This window comes from Canis lupus, chromosome 21 (assembly GCF_011100685.1).
Source record: "Canis lupus familiaris isolate Mischka breed German Shepherd chromosome 21, alternate assembly UU_Cfam_GSD_1.0, whole genome shotgun sequence".
Lineage (NCBI taxonomy): Eukaryota > Metazoa > Chordata > Mammalia > Carnivora > Canidae > Canis > Canis lupus.
This window is the reverse complement of record NC_049242.1, coordinates 40,389,275-40,409,861: the sequence shown is the minus strand read 5'-3', so window position 1 is coordinate 40,409,861 and position 20,587 is coordinate 40,389,275. Positions and strand designations below refer to the sequence as shown.

General features: G+C 35.4%; 1 protein-coding gene across 4 annotated transcripts in view; it reads left to right on the top strand.

Annotated features, from left to right (window-relative positions):
• Positions 1–20,587, top strand: part of PIK3C2A (phosphatidylinositol-4-phosphate 3-kinase catalytic subunit type 2 alpha) — a 116,207-nt gene that overhangs the window by 63,827 nt on the left and 31,793 nt on the right. For 3 of the 4 annotated variants that reach the window (XM_038569168.1, XM_038569170.1, XM_038569169.1), the window contains exons 7-17: positions 485–564; positions 695–758; positions 4,056–4,199; positions 5,666–5,714; positions 5,794–6,004; positions 7,981–8,103; positions 9,294–9,461; positions 16,246–16,357; positions 16,810–16,955; positions 18,984–19,172; positions 20,014–20,107. In XM_038569168.1, the coding sequence (XP_038425096.1) occupies positions 485–564; positions 695–758; positions 4,056–4,199; positions 5,666–5,714; positions 5,794–6,004; positions 7,981–8,103; positions 9,294–9,461; positions 16,246–16,357; positions 16,810–16,955; positions 18,984–19,172; positions 20,014–20,107 (1,380 nt within the window). The remainder of the gene's footprint in view (positions 1–484; positions 565–694; positions 759–4,055; positions 4,200–5,665; positions 5,715–5,793; positions 6,005–7,980; positions 8,104–9,293; positions 9,462–16,245; positions 16,358–16,809; positions 16,956–18,983; positions 19,173–20,013; positions 20,108–20,587) is intronic. The other variant, XM_038569171.1, reaches the window with a different exon arrangement.

Below are 20,587 nucleotides of genomic sequence, written 5' to 3'. Positions count from 1 at the left end.
ATCATACACTTAACTCATATGAAAGACCAAAAAGTGGGGGCACCTGGGTGGCTCAGTTGGTCATCTGCCTTCAGCTCAGGTCATGATCCTAGGGTCCTGGGATCAAGCCCTGAGTCAGGCTTTCTGCTTGGCAGGGAGCCTGCTTCTCCCTCTCCCTCTGCCTGCCGCTCCAATCTGCTTTGCTCACTCCCTCTCTCATTCTCTGTCAAATAAACAAATTTTTTAAGATTTTAAAAAATTTATTCATGAGAGACCCAGAGGCAGAGAGATATAGGCAGAGGGAGAAGGAGACTCCCTGTGGGGAGCTTGATGGGGGACTTTATCCCAGGACCCCGGAATCATGACCTGAGCCAAAGGCAGATGCTCAACCACTGAGCCACCCAAGTGCCCCAATAAATGAAATCTTAAAAAAAAAAAAAAAAAGACTGACCAAAGAATGGATTTTTTTGGTAAATGTGTGTATATATATATATATATTTTTTAGGCAGAAGATGATAAAACAGCTGTGGATTTAAACAAACACCTGCATCAAATGGAAAAACCTTATAAAGAAGTCATAACAAGGTGTGGCATCTAAAGTATTAATTCCAGGTTTTCAAACTTTGCTTTTGGATGTGAATACCTTTATTTTGGTGAACAAAACAGTCATTTTTGTGTAGTATCCTTCAGTCACAGTAACTGCTCTTTATTTCAGATACCCTGTTGAAGAACTTTTAGATTCTTATCACAACCAAGTGGAACTGGCTCTTCAAATTGAAGTAAGTCTTAATTCACATTTTTGCATGATGACTTAAGGCTTCTTGTCTTGTTCTATCTTAAATATTAGTGTGGTGTTGGATGAAATATTTTAGGACAATTTAAACTATATTCTTTTTTTTTTTAACTATATTCTTGATGTTGATGTTTGATGACTTGTTTTCTGACCCATCTTGTTAACAAAAATTCTCAATATTCCATGAATCAGTGCTTCACCTCACTTCTGCTTTATTAGTAAGAGGAGCCTTCAGTTCATTTAAAAAAGCATTAATTGAATGTTAATGATATGCTAGATGTTGGAGTTATGAAATGAATGACCTAGTGCCCACCTACAAGAAACTTAAAACTAGTGATGGATTTAAACAAAATTTCGATATAATGTATAGTAAATGTAGTATAGTGGTATGCATTGGGTTCTTTGGAAGATCAAAGAAGAGTACCTCTTCCAACTTTGGAGTTCATGGAAACCTCTAAGAAGGGAGGTTGCCTGAGCAAAGTCAACAGTATGGGTTAGCTAGAAGATAGTTGGGAAGGGTATGTGGAGAAAAGTACACAGGTGTGATACATATATGGAAATATATGTACTTCTGTAATAGAGTACAGAGTATGACCGGAAGGTTGAAAAAGGGCACTAGAGATACCCAGACATAAGTTACCACCTTTTGTTTTCTTTTTTTTTTTTTTTAAGATTTTATTTATTTATTCATAGAGACAGAGAGGCAGAGACACAGGCAGAGAGAGAACAGGCATCATACAGAGAGCCTGACGTGGGACTCTATCAAGGGTCTCCAGGATCACGCCCTGAGCCGCAGGCAGCGCTAAACCACTGCGCCACCAGGGCTGCCCAAGTTACCACCTTTTAATCCATGTTAAATTTTACCCTGTCCTCCAGATTAGAGGACCAACCAAGAATGAGTAAAAGTAATGTTAGCATGCAGATTTCTGCTGAAACTGGGGAATGTTGAATCTGTATAGTTTTGAGATTTTCTTTAAAGGTATTTAGCTACCTGGTAGAAGAGAGAACAGAAGTCTGTGAGCTCAAAAATTTAGTTTTAGTCAGAATGAATGTGTGAGAGTAAAGGAGATTGTGACCACAGTATGATATTGTAGTTAAGATTCTGATAGGTTATAGTTTTGCGGTTGAAGATGCTTCGAATTTTCCACATGAACATTTGTATAACTGAGGCTTATTATAAGATATAGGGTAGAAAGTCAAGTGAATATCCAGAATAAAAATATGGCATACAGTGGGGGAAATGACCACATGTCAATTGCAAGGCAGATCGGGCCATCAGAGGCCAAGTTAGAAGACAGAAAATATAGTAGTTATTTGGAGAGGGAAATTTAAAGAATCATTAATTAGTAAAAGGTAGTTAATTATTATAAAATATAAAAGAGGATTCTAAAACAAGGTTTGACATATTATGGCTTGCGTGCTAAATCTTAAATCTGGCCTATTGCCTAATAGTTTTATTGGAACACTGCCAAACTCATTTATTCATCTATTATCTGTATCTGTTTTCACACCATAATAGCGGAGTTAAATTGTGACAGAGACTGTATGGTCCACAAAGCCTAACACATGTACTTTCTGGCCTTTAAAAAGTTTGCCAGTCATGCTGTAAGGGATCCAGAAGTAATAAGTGTAAAAAAGCAGCTGTCAACTCTAGGTTGAGGAATAATATATAGAAAGAATTCTAAGGACTTAAGATAGAACCTTCTGTCCAACCTTAGGCTGAAATCCAGCCTCTTCTAAGAAGGTTTGGCTATCACAGGAACACATAGGTAGCTTACAGTGAAGAAACTTGGTAGAATTGTCAGATTGGGAGACCATGCCCTGGGGATATAGGTCAACTGCTCAACTGCTTTTTGAGGACCACTGGGATGCCTTGCTGAAGTAAAAAATGGAGGACTAGAACCCTGAGAAAGGGTCTTCATTCTGCTGTTGTGAGTGTCCCTTTAGTGCCCTCTGTTGACAAAACTTAACATTGTATTGGCTGGCAAAGAAGAAATGTTTATAGGTCCATCTTCAGTATCACAGAGTAGGGCAAAGAAGTGTAGTTTTGGAGCTGATAGACAATAATTTGATAACTGGCACATAAATGATGGGAAATAGTATAGGAGAATGACTCGAGCCTCAAAATTGGAAAATTTTTTGCACGAAGGTGTAGGAGTAAAAGCAGAGATATGAGTTATGTAAGCAGAAATGGGGAGCTGGAAAACAGACTCTCAGGCCCTGAAGACTGGAGGGTCCTGGGGTGTTTGAGAAGATGAGGTGGTTTCATTTAAGCATGAAGGTAGAAAGACCATTTAGTTTATGGTTGCCAGGCCTCAAGGGTGGAAAAATTTAAATTTTTTTTTTTTTTTTTTTTTTTTTTTTTTTTTTTTTTTTTTTTTTTTTTAAAAATTTAAATTTTTAAGGGATGGTACAGTACTAAGTTTCAGCCCATTCTAACGGTAGTTGGCATGTAAATCTGGCATAAATGTTTAATGAGTTAATTCATTATGTAAGAATGTTTCTTAATGAGATATGTACTTTAAAATGATGTTGGAGAGGGAGTTTTAAATAATTCTATCAGGTAAATGATTTTATAATCATTTGTGCATGTATACTTGTGAATCATGATGAAATCAACTGTGGTTGAATACTATGGAGGGATTGTCCTCAAGGAAGTTTTTTCATCAGACAAAACTTAAAAAGTGATGGTCGTACAGATGTAAATGATGCTTAAAAGTTGACTCAGATCTCATAACTATTGCCCAATGGTGTTAATATGTGGCCAACCTCTGAAGAACTTGGTTTTGGATACCAGATTTTTGGCAGGCAGGATTGGTATTTTTAATGTGGAGCTTAATCCCAAATCAGAATAAAAAATAACTCCAGTTTTTTAAATGACTTAGTAATTTGTTAGTAGTTTATTAGTTATTTTAATATGAAATTAATGGCATTTGTATATGAATAATTTTGTCTCAAGCAAAGTGAAAATCAGACCCAATCTTTCCTATTCAAAATAAACTAGAGCAAAGGATATGTGTTCTTTTATTTATTAATTTTTTTTAAAGGTTTTATTTATTTATTCATGAGAGACACAGAGAGAGAGAAAGAGAGACAGAGACACAGGCAGAGAGTGGGATCATACCCTGAGCTGAAGGCAGGCGCTAAACTGCTGAGCCACCCGGGGATCCCCAAGGATATCTGTTCTTAAGCAAATCTAAAATGTCTAAGTTTCTGACTTCATCTCTGAAACAGATCCTTTAGATTCTTCATACTTATGTGTGTTTTACTTTTTATTTTAAAGAACCAGCACCGAGCAGTTGATCAAGTGATTAAAGCTGTAAGAAAAATCTGTAGCGCTTTAGATGGTGTAGAGACTCTTGCTATTACAGAATCCGTAAAGAAGCTAAAGAGAGCAGTTAATCTTCCGAGGAGTAACAGTGCTGATGTGAGTATTTTTTTAGTAGTTAGCATCTTATTAAATATAAATATGTATTTAGATGAGTATCTTATCACTTAAGCTGGGAGATTTTTGCTTCTTCTCAACAAAGTGTTATAATTTTAACCTTGGCTATCACTTTTGAGTTGATTTGATAACTTACTTGGTAAAGTTGGGAATTCTTTTTTTTAAGATTTTATTTATTTATTAATGAGAGACTCAGAGAGAAGCAGAGACAGGCAGAGGGAGAAGCAGGGCTTCTCACAGGGAGCCTGATGTGGGATGTGGGACTCAATCCCCAGACCGGGATCACACCCTGAGCCAAAGGCAGATGCTCAACCGCTAAGCCACCCAGCATCCCTAAAGTTGGGAATTCTTAAGAGGGGCTGCCTTGGAAAAGCTTCATGAGAGTTGATATTGAAAACATGGATGTCAAACTTTTATGTGTGGAAGAGGAATTGTGGCATAAACAAGTTGGTTGGAGGGTTCAGGGTGGATACTGAGCTTCAGAACCTGGGTGGTAGTAGTTACCATTTGTCCTTCTGATGGACATCTCCATGATTGCCCAGAGGGGAAGCTCTACTTTGGTGATACCTCTTCCTATTGAAAATATTCAGAAGCCTCATCATAGTGACTTATTACCTCAGGAACAATCAAGTGACTTATTACCTCAGAAACAATCAAGTTGGGAGTCCTTTCTTGATGTCATACTGTTGCTTTTAGTAAAAGCTCTCTCTGTATTTCCATGGGGATTTTTGTTTTTGTTTGTTTTAAAGATTTTATTCATGGGAGACACAGAAAGAGAGAGAGAGGCAGAGACACAGGCAGAGGGAGAAGCAGACTCCATGCAGGGAGCCCAGTGTGGGACTCCATCCCGGGACTCCAGGATCACGCCTGGGCTGAAGGCAGACGCCAAACTGCCGAGCCACCCAGGGATCCCTCTTTCTTTCTTTTCTTTACTTACTTTACTTACTTATAGGCAGAGGAGGGACAGAGGCAGACAGGATTCCAGCAGACTGCACTGAGTGCAGAGCCCGACTTGGGGTTTGGTCTCACGACCCTAAGATCACAACATGAGCCGAAACCAAGAGTTGGATACTCAACCAGCTGCACCCCCCAGGCACTCCACATTAAGGATATTCTTTATTATACCAATAATAAAGCAACTAAATGGAATATAAAGTATCATAATAGTGTATTTTCAAATCTTAATTACTAGATTGATTTAATGAGGCAGATTTTGTTGAGTTTCTGTATTTTGCACTAATTTTCAGTTATTCTGATCTTCTTGATACTAAAAATCATGTGTTTATTTGGTTTGGGGTTTTCACTTTTTGCATTTTATTTTTTTTTTGGATTTATTAATTCTGCAGAAACTTTTGGGAGGTTTCCTGATACAGCATTTAATTTAGTTTTTACCTTTAATTTCTATACATCATGGGGTTTTTCTGACTAATTTGTATGTATGTATGCAGGTGACTTCACTGTCTGGAGAAGACGACATGAGTAAGAGTTCATCTAGGGGTAGGTCTTTAAGTTCTATAAGTTTTTAGCAATAAATGTTGGATTTTCAGAGTTATATTAACAATTTCTTTAAATCTAGGATCACTGAATTTGGAAAATCCTGTTCAAGTAAGCCTGGACCAATTAACTGCAGCAATTTATGATCTTCTCAGACTCCATGCAAATTCTGGTAGGAGTTTTGCAAACTGTGCCCAAAGTAATAGGAACATCAAGGAAGCGTGGACGACAACAGAACAGCTCCAGTTTACAATTTTTGCTGCACATGGAATTTCAAGTAATTGGGTATCAAAGTAAGTAACTCTTTAAAACAAAACATACAACTTTACCCAGAAGTTGTTATAATCCTATAAGATGCCAGCCAGCCACTGTTCTTTTAATATTTAAATGGGTAATACAAGAATCACCAGATACCTGCGGTTTTCATAAAAATTAGAGATACCTGAAGTTCCAATAAAAAATATCATTCCCACTATATGCAAAAAAAGGCAGGAAAATATATGTTTAAACCTAAAAAGGCAAATATTAATTAATAAATTAGTCAATTTATGACTACTGTTTTTTAGCCTTTCCTTTAGAACCAGAGTAATTTGAAACAGTGTGATGGGAATAGGCTTTAAGCACATTTTTTTCTTCAATAGCAGTTTATAGTTTAGTGATTGCTAGGCTTTGAAGTCTATAAGAATGTATTTCTTCTATTGAATTTTTAATATGGGGTTTTCCTTTTTGATTTTTTTTTGCAAATGTCATAAGTTTGCCCACTTTCATTTACGAAATGACTATGTAAACTGAAAAGTCTGAATTGAATATTTTTAATGAAACAGTTTCATAGTGAAGAGATACCAAACATAAATCATGCTTAAATTGAGTAATTGAGCTTCATATATATATATATATATTTTTTTTTTTTTTTTAAGATTTTATTTATTTATTCATGAGAGACCGAGAGAGAGAGGGGCAGAGACACAGGCAGAGGGAGAAGGAGGCTCCATGCAGGCACCCTGATGTGGGACTCAGTCCCGGGACTTCAGGATCATGCCCTGAGGCAAAGGTGGACGCTTAACCACTGAGCCACCCAGGCATCCCGTTAAATTGAGCTTTAGATTAATGTAATATAATACATAATTACTTAAAAGTGTTACATTAACTCATTCAATAAATATTTACTAAGAACCATCTTTGGGCAATGTTCATCATACTAGGGATTCAGCAGTAAACAAGGCAACAAAAAAATGTCTGCCCTCTTGGAACTTGCCTTTAAAGGGGTACTACTGCTATGTGAAGGTGTTTGATTCTTTTAAATGTCACAGGGTAATACCTTCCACATCTTCCAAACAGATTCATACATACAAATTTGGAGATACTAATGAGGAGAACAAATACTCAGTAGAAGACACAGAAAACTGCAGTGATAATAAGGATGGAAAGAAAGTAAAATGCTGAAGAAAAGAGAAACAAATAGACTGAGGTTGAGAAAAGTAGTCAAGAGTAGTCAAGTTGTTAGATAGAAGTGTTTTGTTAACACATAAGATTAGATTTGAAGTATATTTTGAATGATTAATAGATTGTATATATGAACAGAGTGTTTAATGAATAAGCCTAGCAGTAAGTGAGAATCTAGGAGAGTACAGTTTTATTGAGCCTAAGGTTCCTAGTCTGTAAGATTGCCTGATAGTATCTAAGCAGCTCTGTACTTGCAGCTATTAGGGGCTAAATCATTGCTTTCTAATGAGACTACAACAGCGTGTATTCCGTGGATGGATGGAAGCCTTCTAATAGGTTAGAAAGACTGGTGCAGTGCAAGTCAGGCCCATGTACCATTAATATGCTTAACTGATTCTAGTTCAGTTACTTAGCAAAGCAAAATAGCACCTAGGGAAGGTAATGTTTGTACTTTTTCTTCTAAGAATTTGCCTAGAAATAAATAAATATTCAATGCCATTCAACTAAAATCTAAACCTAGTAACTAACTGAGTATAAAACTGTGATAGAAAAAAAAAAACTAAAAAAAAAAAAAAACTGTGATAGAGTGGCCCCTCAGACTGGCACCTAGGGATATACGTTTCCTTTTGTACTCCCTTTGCTATACTTTTTCTTTATTTTTGTAGAATTTGCAATAGTTTGGTTTCAGATGTTTTCCAAAAATTCAAATGAATAGTGACCAAAAAATTTCAGATAATAGTCCCTTTTAGAGAACAATGGCTAATGATATGTATTTGTATTAGTTAACAAATTCGTATTATCAAATTAAAAATCTTTCTTTTCTCAGTTACGAAAAATACTACTTGATATGTTCCCTGTCTCACAATGGAAAGGATCTTTTTAAACCTATTCAATCAAAGAAGGTTGGCACTTATAAGAATTTCTTCTATCTTATTAAATGGGATGAACTGTAAGTGAAAGTTTTGGCTTTTTATTTTTTCAGTTTGCCCTCTTTACTTTTTTCCATGTATGCATCCTAATTTTCATTTTTACCACAATTTCCATTTAAATCCATTAAATTCTTACATCTTAAGGTCTCTTCTAGATATTATTCTATAGAAGAGACAAATTCTCATTTAAAAATCTGAAATACTGTTCTGAAAAATTCTGTTGAATTACAGAAGTATTCCATTAATTGTTCTTAGACTTTTGTCAAGTTAAAACTAAATTTACATATAATTATACATATAAACCATAAAAATGTGGTTTTCATAGTATTCCTTAGTTTAGTATTTATTCTGTAATACTATATATATGAAGCCTACTTGTTGGTTAACATTAAAAAATTAATTTAAATCCATGTACAAGATATTTTGCACTGTTAATGTTATTAAAATTCTTAAGTAGGCAGTTGCAGAACTTTTCATTCTGCATTTATTAATGGCTTCTTATTTTTCTTTTATTTTAAAATTCTTAAGCAAGTAGGCAGTTGCAGAACTTTTCATTCTGCATTTATTAATGGCTTCTTATTTTTCTTTTATTTTAAAATTCTTAAGCAAGTAGGCAGTTGCAGAACTTTTCATTCTGCATTTATTTATGGCTTCTTATTTTTCTTTTATTTTTTTAAATTACAAAAATAACACATGTTTGAAAACCTTAAACAAAAATATGTATTAGTAAAAAGCATCATTTTATTTCTAACACCATCTTATGGCTCCTCAGAGTGACCATTTTTTTACCTAATGTAGTCTTTCAGACTTAAAAAAATAAATGTAAAAGGGTTAACATATGTCTGCTTGTGTGTATATATGTACACATATATCTGAATCAGAAATACTCATAAATATTCATCTAGTTTTTCCTAAAGGAAATAAAAATGACTACTATTATTTTGCCTAGAAATTGACATTAGCAAGTCTTGAGTAAAGGCATTAAGAAATTTTTAAAGAAATGTTACATATTTGAAATTTTAATGAAATTTATTTAAGATTTTTTTATAGTACATATTGACCAAGCTTGTACTTAAGTAAAAGTTACTCAGGGTTAAAAATTTTTTGATAAGTCAAATAAAATACCTAAAATTGTCATTCTCATTAAATGGTTAAATTTCATATTTGATCTAATTTGTTTTTTCTGTTAATACATTTTTCCCCCCCTTAGAATTATTTTTCCCATCCAGATATCACAATTGCCATTAGAATCACTTCTTCACCTTACTCTTTTTGGAATTTTAAATCAGAGCAGTGGAAGTTCCCCTGATTCTAATAAGCAGAGAAAAGGGCCAGAAGCTTTGGGCAAAGTCTCTTTACCTCTTTTTGACTTTAAACGGTAAGTGTTACTGAGTTATGATGGTGAGTTACTGTGGACACATCTGCAGCATCAGAATTGGCTAGAGAATAGGTTGGGGGAACAATAGTATATATGAGATAATGAGCTACCTCAGTTTTTCCAGTGTGATAAAAGGAGGTTATTTTAGAGACATAGATCAGAAGAAACCATAAAGTTTTTCTGCTATAGTTTGAATGTATCTATCTGGGTATTTAGAGGATTGTTTGCCATTCACTATTCCAGGAGAAAAGCAAGCAGTCATTTCATACTCTGTCATTTATGCAAAGCATCGTGTTATTGATATAATAGCCATGGTCTTAGACGTTTCCTTGATACTGATAAAACAGCTTCCATTTTTCCTCTTCCATACTTTTCCCATTCTCCAGTTTCAGAGAGTCTACAACTGCACATTATTCCCATCTCTTTACCTGTCTGATCTGCCCTTACTGCTGTGAGCCCCTGGCCTTTAAAAAGACCAAAAGTCTCACATATGTCCAAAAACTTATAGGTCCTTAGGGGTAAGGAATTCCTTTTGATCCTTGTGTCTAATAGCCACTGAGGTAGTGTAATCTATCTGGCCTTTTTTTTTTTTTTTTTTAAGATTCTATTTATTTATTTGACAGAGCACAAGCAGAGGGAGCAGCAGGCAGAGGGTGCAGGAGAAGGGAGAAGGACCCTGGGATCATGACCTGAGCCGAAGGCAGATGCACAACCAACTGAGCCACCCAGGGGCCCCTCTATCTGGCCTTTCAACTATTTTAATTATGTTTTAAGTAGTAGTATGAGACTATCAAGTGTCTATCTAAATGGGAAGAAAAAAATTAATTGAATAAGCTCCAGATATGTTTCATATAGTACATGGTAACATTTTGGCAAGTGATAGCACATTAGCATATTAAAATATCTAAAGTTCTGCCTATTGTGTTTATTTTTATTTTTAAAAGATGTTATTTATTTATTCATGAGAGACACAGGAAGAGGGAGAAGCCAGCTCCTGGCAAGGAGCCTGATATGGGTCTCAATCCCAGATCCTGGGATCACACCCTGAGCTGAAGGCGGTAGATGCTTAATCGCTGAGCCACCCAGGCATCCTTGCCTATTGTGTTTAATAACAGTATTACTGTAATTACAAACATTTATCATTTACTATGATAGGTATTAGTATGAGTGCTGTATATATATCCTGAGATTACACCAGCCCTATGAAGGGAGGTGTTACTATTCTTTTTTGCAGAAGGGGGAATCAAAGTACAGTGAGCTTAAGTGACTTGCCCTAGGGCATTTAGCTAAATGGTAGAATTGGGATTTGAATCTAGGCAGCCTGGCCTCTGGGTCTGTGTGCTTAACTATTATCCTTAAATTGCCATTCTCAAATTTATTTGATACCATGGTAATTTTTTTTGTTCTGGAATATATGTTTTGAAACCGTGTATTCTGTGGGACAGTTAGAGAAGTGATTTAATAACTGACCTATTTATGCTACAGTAAAAAAAAAATTAAGAATGAAAAAAATTCTAATCTGTTCTACTTTTTTCCTTTTTTTTTTAAAGATTTTATTTATTTATGATGAGAGACACAGAGAGAGAGAGGCAGAGACACAGGCAGATGGGGAAGCAGGCTCCAAGCAGGGAGCCCAATGTGCGACTTGATCCTAGGACCCCAAGATCACGACCTGAGCCAAAAGCAGATGCTTTAACTGCTGAGCCACCCAGGCATCCCTCTACTTTTTCCCTCTTAAATGGCAAATACACTTTGGTTTTCTAGTAATCATTTATTAAAATCATATTATATTTAAAACACTGGCTTCACAAATTTTGTTCTTGAAATGTTTTTTCTTATGTATTTAAACATAGCATTTATTCCTTTATTTTTCTCTTTTACTTTCCTCACATTTGATGAGGCACTATAAGATTTTTAAATTTTCTACCTTTTGATAGGCTCATTTTATTAGATATCTGAAATAATTCTGAACCACCAAAGGCTAGAGAAAAGCAGTTGAACTTATTGCTATTAAGGATGAGTATTTAGAACCGTTTTTGCTAAACATAATCCATAATTACTCTAAAACAGAATATTGGCCACATGAAGGAAGAAAATTCTGTTCTCAATTGTAATAAGTTAGTGTCCAGGAACAGTTACAAATTAAATGTAATTGCATCATTATCATTATTTTTTATAAATCAGTTCGTGAGCGCCTGGGTGGCTCAGTTAATTGTCTATCTTCAGGGGCGCCTGGGTGGCTCAGTGGTTTAGCACCTGTTTTCAGCTCAGGGCATGATCCTGGAGACCCCAGATCGACTCCCATATCGGACTCCCTGTGTGGAGCCTGCTCTTTCTCCCTGTGTCTCTGCCTCTCTATGTGTGTTTCTCATGAATAAATAAATAGAATCTTTTAAACAAACAAAAAGTCTACCTTCAGCTCAGGTCATGATCCCAGAGTCCTGGGATCAAACCTCACGTCTGGCTCCCTGCTCAACAGGGAGTCTACTTCTCCCTCTCCCTCTGCTCCTCTTCCTGTTCTTTCTCTCTCTCTCTTGCTCACTCTCTCTCAAATAAATAATTAAAATATCTCAAAAAATAAATAAGTCAGTCCTGAAAACCTTGCTCTTGAAAGCACCAGGGATTTTTGCTTCATTAGCAAAGTACCATCACTTTCTGCTGCTTTTATTGAATAGTAATAAGTGATTTGTTTTTTTCTTTAGACGAATGCTATAACATTCTTTAAAAATTCAAGACAGTAAGGTGAAGATCAGTTGACTTTTGTTAGACAATTAAATAATTTGTATCCAGCCCTCTGCTGTTACAACAGTGAGCAGAAGGCATTGAGCTTGAGACTTAGCCAAACAGTGCAGTTGATCCAGGTAGGTAATATTAGGTCTTAGCATTCAAGAAATACTCAAAGAGAAGATGATATATACATTAATACAAAGCGTTAATGAATTTAATTTCAGTTAACTTACAGTACTGTAGTGATCAGAAATCCTAGTCTTGAAATTCTTTTGAAAAATAATTAATGTTTAAGGTACAGCCTACATACAACCTGATGAAGTCAGGGAAGCCAAAAAACATAGAAACATTTCATTCAGCCTCAATAACAAATGAGTTCTTAACTCATTTTTAAATAAACAGAATCAAGCATTTAACCTGCCTTTCCTTTACAGTTGTATTTCAGAGCTATCAGATAATTAATGTGAGAAAGTTAATAGAAAAATTCCAGCTAATAGATGCTCAAGAAATGATAGAATATCATGATTTTGTAATCCCTACTGAAATAATAGACTTAGGCTAGGGTTTCTCAGTCTTAGCACTATTGATATTCTGGGCCAGATCATTTTTTGCTGTGGGAGATTGTCCTGTGCACCGTACGTTTGGCAGCATCCCTGTCTTCTGCCCACTGTTTGTCAATAATACGCCCTAGTTACCAACCAAAAATGTCTCCAGACCTTGCCACGTGTCCACTGGGGGCAAAATCACTCTCACTCTTGTTGGAAACCATTGAGTTAAGTAAGCCATGATTACCAATGCTTGCTAAACCATTAAGTGATTAACTTTTCTGGAACTTTATAATAGGTAGTTTAGACTAACTGGGCCCAAACAAACTGATTAGCTTAAGTTCACAGAAATGAAGAGAGAGAGAGACACACACACACACACACAAACCAAACAGTGCACCTCTTTATTTGATATAATAGGAAGTAGTATTCAATTCTACCCTTATTAAGTATTCCTGCCAGATAACTAGACCTGAATCAGATCAAGCTTCTACATCTAAGTACTACTTTATGAAAATATAGGAGATAAAGGGACATCCTAAATGACACCAGATAAATGCAATCAGTAAAATCCAGAATATAGAAAATTCTCAGAACAAAAGACCTGGTTTCTTCATCAAATGGCGGGGGATAAAAAAAGAGAATGTATAAATAAAAAGAGAACGCAAACTTTTACTCTAAAGAGGACCAGATAGAAGTAGTTTAGGCTTTGCAAGTCATAATACAGTTGGTGCTTGAACAATGTGGGGGTTAGCAGTGCCCTCCCTCTGCCCCCATGTGGTCAAAAGCCTGCATAAAAACTTTGACTCCCCAAAAAGTCAACTAGTAGCCTGCTGTTGACCAGAAGCCTTACTGATAACAAATAGTTGACTAACATATTTTATATAGTATTATGTATTACAAGTATTTTCTTATAATAAAGTGAGATAGAGAAAAGAAAATGAAAATACATTTATAGTACTATATGTATTAGAAAAATCCTTGTATAAGTGGACCTGCCTAGTTCAAGGGTGTTATTCAAGAGTTAACTGTAATCTCTGTTACAAAATTCAAAAGCAAAGGCAGAAAGCAATAGTTCGTATGTAAATGAATGAATGTGGGTTTGTTCTGATAAAAGTTTATAAAACCAGGTGACAGGCCTGGAGTTAGACTTTTAAATTAAAATATACTGGGCAGCCCCAGTGGCGCAGCGGTTTGGCGCCGCCTACAGCCCAGGGCGTGATCCTGGAGACCCTGGATCGAGTCCCACGTCAGGCTCTCTGCGTGGAGCCTGCTTCTCCCTCTGCCTGTGTCTCTGCCTCTCATTCTCTCTGTTTCTATGAATAAATAAAAAATCTTTAAAAAAAATAAAATATACTTACAAAGACATCAACCAAATGCAATGTTGGACCTTGCTTGGATCCTTATTTGAACAACAAACTAAAAACTTGTGAGACAATCAGGGAAATTTGAATACTGACTAGATAGCTGACGATTTTAAGTAAGTGTTGTTCATTCTTTTAGGAGTGATAATGGTGGTGTACTTTTTTTTTTTTAAAGGTTTTATTCATTTATTCATGAGAGACAGAGAGAGAAAGAGGCAGAGGGAGAAGCAGGCTCCATGCAGGGAGCCTGATGTGGGAGTCGATCCCGGGACCCCAGGATCATGCCCTGGGCCGAAAGCAGGCGCTAAAGTGCTGAGCCACCTAGGGATTCCTGTGTTGTACTTATTTTAAAATAAAACAGTGTTTATTGTTTGAAGAGACATAAAAGTATTTACAGGTGAAATAATATGATCAGCATTTGCCTTAATATAATCTAGTTGGGGATGAAGGTGGATCTAAAAAAGAATGTAATGTGTTAAGGATTTAAAGGCTAACATGCAAGAGAAAATGTTAAGACTAGAGTCTAGTTTTGAAAAGGATATTTGTTTTTTGAATAAAATGAATAAAGTTTGAAATTTATAGTTTCCTGCTTTTATATATCTCATGTTATTTTTCAGAAATTCATTCTGTGTAAAGACATATCAATGTCTTATTGATAAATGTTTTTAATTTAAATAGGCCATAAATTGGTAGTCTAGGGTAAGGGTCAGCATACTCCAGTGCACTGCCTGGTTTTTATTTAAAAAATAGAACACAGCACACATCTATTTATATATCATTCATAGCTACTTTTTGTAGTATAACAGCAGAGTTCATGGGACGCCCAGGTGGTGCAGTCTGCTAAATGTCTGACTCTTGTTTCGGCTCAGGTCGTGATCTCAGGCTCATGGGATCAAGCCTCCCATCCAGCTCTGTACTCAGTGTGGAGTCTGCTTTAGATTCTGTCTCCCTCTACCCCTCCCACTCGTGCTCTCTCTCAAATACATAGATAAATCTAAAAAACTAAAAACCAGCAGAGTTAAATTTGCAACAGAGATTATATGACCCAAAAAGCCCAAAATATTTGCCATCTGACCCTTTACAGAAAGGTTTGCTGACTCCTGGTCTAAAGCATAGATCATCTGAAATTATTATTGTTTTTGCTACAAAGTAGATATTGGTTCTCTTGGCATGTGGTTTGTTCTTTTTTTTTTCATGTGGTTTGTTTTTAAGGTGAAAGTGAACAGTTGTGTAATCCAAACTATTACCTTGAGATATATTCCATTATTATTATTTTTTAAGATTTTATGTATTTATTCATGAGAGACACAGGCAGAGGGAGAAGCAGGCTTCCTGCAGGGAGCCCGATGCGGGACTCAATCCCAGGACTCTGGGATCATGCCCTGGGCCAAAGGCAGGCGCTAAACTGCTGAGCCATCCAGGCGTCTCAAAAGATATATTCCATTATAGATGATCTTCAAAGACTGTTCTCCTTTCTGTTTATAAACGTTGCTTTGAGGGGAGTGCCTGGCTGGCTCAGTCAGAAGAGCATTCTTGATCTTGGGATTGTGAGTTCAAGCCCCATGTTGAGTGTAGAGATTTCTTAAATAAATAAATTTTTTTAAAAGTTGCTTTGGAGGGACGCCTGGGTGGCTCAATGGTTGAGTGAGCACTCCAGGGCGTGATCCTGGAGTCCTGGGATCGAGTCCCACCTTGGGCTCCCTGCATGGAGCCTGCTTCTCCCTCTGCCTGTGTCTCTGCCTCTCTCTCTCTGTGTCTCATAAATAAATAAAATCTTTAAAAACAAAAAAAAAAAGGTGCTTTGGGGACAAATGACTGAGTCTTTACCCTTTTGTGTTCTATCCTCAACCCCTTTCCTCCAGGATACATTGTTTTATTCTCCTCTCCTTTTGTTCCAACCCCCCACTCTTCAATACATTTACCTAAAGTATTCATACACTATGGAGAGTGACTCTGGTATGTTCTTAAGGATGATCTTCTTTTTATCTAATGGATGCTTAAATAATGTTTGGATGCTAACATTTCAAATTCATTACCATGTGATGTGAGTTTTTTTGTTGTGTGTATGTGATGTGAGTTTTGAAGCAGTTTTTAAAATGAAAACTACAAAAATAAAGCTACAGTATTCTTCTGTCTCCATTCATAAAGGTTTTTAACATGTGGAACTAAGCTTCTGTATCTTTGGACTTCCTCACATACAAATCCTGTTCCTGGAACAGTACCCAGAAAAGGGTATGTGATGGAAAGAATAGTGTTACAGGTAATGTTACTTCTTGATACATGGAAAGGTTGAAATTTCTTATTAAGATGTATATGCATCCCATGATTTGGATTGTTAACTAAAGAAGCCTAATTGATCTTGTTTGATCATAGGACCTGTCTTCAATTTAAATGTTAATAAACCATGTCCTATGTCTGAGAAACATTAAAAAAAAAAAAAAAACACACTTTTCCCCATTCCAAGCAATGTATACTTTTGAGAATTACCAATGATGATAATCACTTTTTGCTAAAGTTTAGAAGACTTTTGGTAAATCTCAAAAGTACCAATGATGATAATCACTTTTAGCAAAAGGGTAAGAAGCATTAATTCAGTATTCAGTCTAATAATAACCCTGATGGCTAAGAACCAGTTTTCTCAAAGACAAGTTAATGTGACAGATATGTGGACTATTTAGCTGCAATCTGATCAACTTCTGTTACATTTTTAAGGTTGATTTTCCTTCTTCTACATTTGATGTTGTTTATACTACTCCTCAACTTGACAAAAGCATTATACAGCAACACAATTTAGAAACATTGGAGAATGATACAAAAGGAAAACTTCTTGATATTCTTCATAGAGACTCATCACTGGGGTAAGCTACTTTGATTTATGTTTTGCCTGGGTATTTCTTAGATTTGTAAATCTCAAGTTAATGGTTTATTAAATGCTGTTATTTAGTTCCTGATTCAGTATCCTTGGTATAGGAAGTTTTCTATTTGTTTTTAATTCTGTAAAAAGACGATGTGACTACATAAAGCTTTAGAAATTTGTACAAGTCAAACTTTTACATGATCAGAAGGCAAACAACATTGAAAACTAAATTTACAATTAATATCAATAGATTAATTTTTTAAGAATGCCTCAGTCGGTTAAGCATCTGCCTTTGGCTCAGTTATGATCTTGGGGTCCTGCACCGCGTCAGGCTCCCTGCTCGGCAGGGAGTCTGCATCTCCCCCTGTCCCTCCCCGTGCTTGTGTGTGCACGCATGCATGCTCTCTCTCTCTCTCTCTTTCAAATAATACAGTTGTTTAAAAAATAGACTAATTTTTGGGATGCCTGGGTGGCTCAGCGGTTAAGTGCCTGCCTTCGGCTCAGGGCGTGATCCTGGAGTCCCAGGATCGAGTCCCACATCGGGCTCTCTGCATGGAGCCTGCTTCTCCCTCTGCCTATGTCTCTGCCTCTCTCTCTCTCTCTCTCTCTCTGTGTGTCTGTCATGAATAAATAAATAAAATCTTTAAAAAAAATAGACTAATTCTTAGAAATACACAAAGAATCTTGTTATATCAATAGAAAAACCAATAACTTAGTAAATAGATAAAGAATATGACTAGAAAAAAAATATGACTAGATAATTTTTTGGAAAAGAAATACAATGACTTTGAAATATTTGAAAAGATATTTGACCCCTCAGTAATCAAGAAAAGGAAAATTAATACAAGATAACACTGTACATACATGACTTAGTTGAAAATTAAAATGTCTCATCATATAAAGTGTTGATGAGGATATAAAAAATGGGAATTATACTGGTTTTTTTGGGGGAATTATACTGTTAAAGAGATTTTTGGAGAGCAATTTGGCAAAATATATCAAGGTCACGATGTACATAGTCTATAATCTAGTAATATTTCTAGTTAACTATCTTAGAGAAAACTTTATATTTGCTTATGGAGTCAAGAATATTCATTGCAGTATTTGTATTATAAAAGTGACAGAATGTCCATCAATAAAGGTTAAATTATGGTACATTTATCCGATGGAGTATTATATAATGATTATGAATGAACTTATAGCTATTATTTACTAATATTAAGATGTCAAATGAAGAAGGCAAGGAGAGAGTAGTGTATATGGTGTGCTACTATTTACATAAAGAAAAAAAAGAATCTGCTTATATCCATGTCTCTGCTTCTATACAAATACACTATCTCTGAAAGGATATGCCAGCTTACTAGGCAGTTGTCACTGAAAAGGGAACTGAAAGGAGTGACTTCATTGTGCACCTTTTTGCAATATTTGAATTTTTTTCAGTACTTCACATAACACAAATACATTAGTGCACATGTTATATACACAAAAATGGTTGGGTAGTAAAATAGTGAATATTTCATTCACATAAACATTTGTTATTAAGACTAAATTAGAATATCTAAAACAAGTACTTCTTATTTTGAATGTTCCTCATTTGAGCTATATAATCATCTTCTAAAATCATCTTCTAAAATGTAATAGCATTTTTTTTTTCATGACATTTGATTTTGCTTGTATAAAATGGATGAAATCCTGGCTATCTCATAGGGTGGGTTCTGCTTATTCAACTCTGATTTCTAGTGCTTGGCATCTGGTTAGAGCTCAATAAATTTTTATTATACTGAATTATCCTTCATTTTCATAACTAAGACTCTTATCAAGGCAAAATGATTTCTTTCTATCCCTCAAATTAGAGTGAATTAGTAGTGTTTTCTGTACATTGCATTTTTCTATTCCAAATTAGTATTAATGATTGTACCAAGAAGTGGCTGTCCTAAAATGAATAAATTTCTTCTTTGTATTTTTAATCATTGAGATTATAGCTATCATTATATCATTTAGAAGTAATTTAATTCTGTTATATATGCAGACTTTCTAAAGAAGATAAAGCCTTTTTGTGGGAAAAACGTTATTATTGCCTCAAATACCCAAATTGTCTTCCTAAAGTACTAGCAAGTGCCCCAAACTGGAAATGGGTTAATCTTGCCAAAACTTACTCACTGCTTCAGCAGTGGCCTCCATTGCACCCACTGACTGCGCTGGAACTACTTGATTCAAAGTAAGTTAACCATGACTGAGTATACTTGCTCTATTTTATTGTTTGTTTGTTTTTTTTTTCCCCTCTATTTTATTGTTGTCAGTTTTTCCAGTCAGATGTATTATGTTGCAGGAGAACTTCCCTTTGTTTTAACATGAAAGCAATTTAGTGCAATAGAAATGTATAAACATATATTTTTGCAAACATACTTTTTGTGCTAAGTTTATGAAAAAGAGATGTCTATGGCTGAGTCCATAGAACATGGGACTCTTGATCTCGAGGATGTCATGAGTTTAAGCCCCACGTTGGTGTAGAGTTTACTTTTAAAAACAAATTAGAGGGATCCCTGGGTGGCTCAGCGGTTTGGCACCTGCCTTTGGCCCAGGGCGCGATCCTGGAGTCCCAGGATCGAGTTCCGCGTCGGGCTCCTGGCATGGGGCCTGCTTCTCCCTCTGCCTGTGTCTGCCTCTCTCTCTCTCCCTATCATGAATAAATTAATAAATAAATCTTAAAAAATAAATAAGTAAATAAAAACAAATTAGAAAAAGAATAGAGATGTCATACCATCTAAAGCTAACCAGAAGAGAGAATTAAATTCTAAATTTTGAATGATTTGTTATTTTATGATGTGTGTCAAAATTTTCATAAGCTCAAGGTTTCTGAACAGTCCTGAAGTTGAATTTGTATAGTATAGCAAGATTTTCTTCCTGGAAAAAAAAAAAAAAGAAGAAACACATTGCTTTTGAATAAAGAGCTATTTAAATATTCATTGTTAGGTAAAATTAAGATTGTGTTTTCAGGAAATATAACTTCGCTAGTAAGAAATCACCATCAAATCTTGATTTTTGTGGTACTTCTCTAGATTTGCTGATCAAGAAGTGAGGTCCATAGCTGTGACCTGGATTGAGGCTATAAGTGATGATGAGCTAACTGATCTTCTTCCACAGTTTGTACAGGTGAGTTTTTTACTGTTACCCCTTCATCTTACTCTGCACCTATTTCTTATGGGTAGGGAACTTGCTAAAGAAAGGATCCTCTGTTTGTTTTGATTAAAAGTATTTTTATGGAAATGTTGAGGGTACATTATATTTGGATATAGTATAAATTTTTTGCCACTATTGTTAGCTGCCCCACTTGAATATCATATATGTGTACCTGGATTTTTAATTCTCATATTTTTAGATTCTCAGAACAAACCGGACTTGAGCTTTTCTTTGATTTTTCTTTGCTAGCTACATAAACATAACTAATGAATATTATTCCAAAATCTACACTTTTCTGCTTGATTTCATTAATTTAGCCTAAATTAACTCTTCTGTTTCATTTTTATCAGTGTTAACTTACATTTTGCTTTATATAGTTTCTCTATTGATAATTTTATCATAATAATGAAGTATGGGTTTGACCACTGTAATTCTTATTTTCTTTCGTGTGTA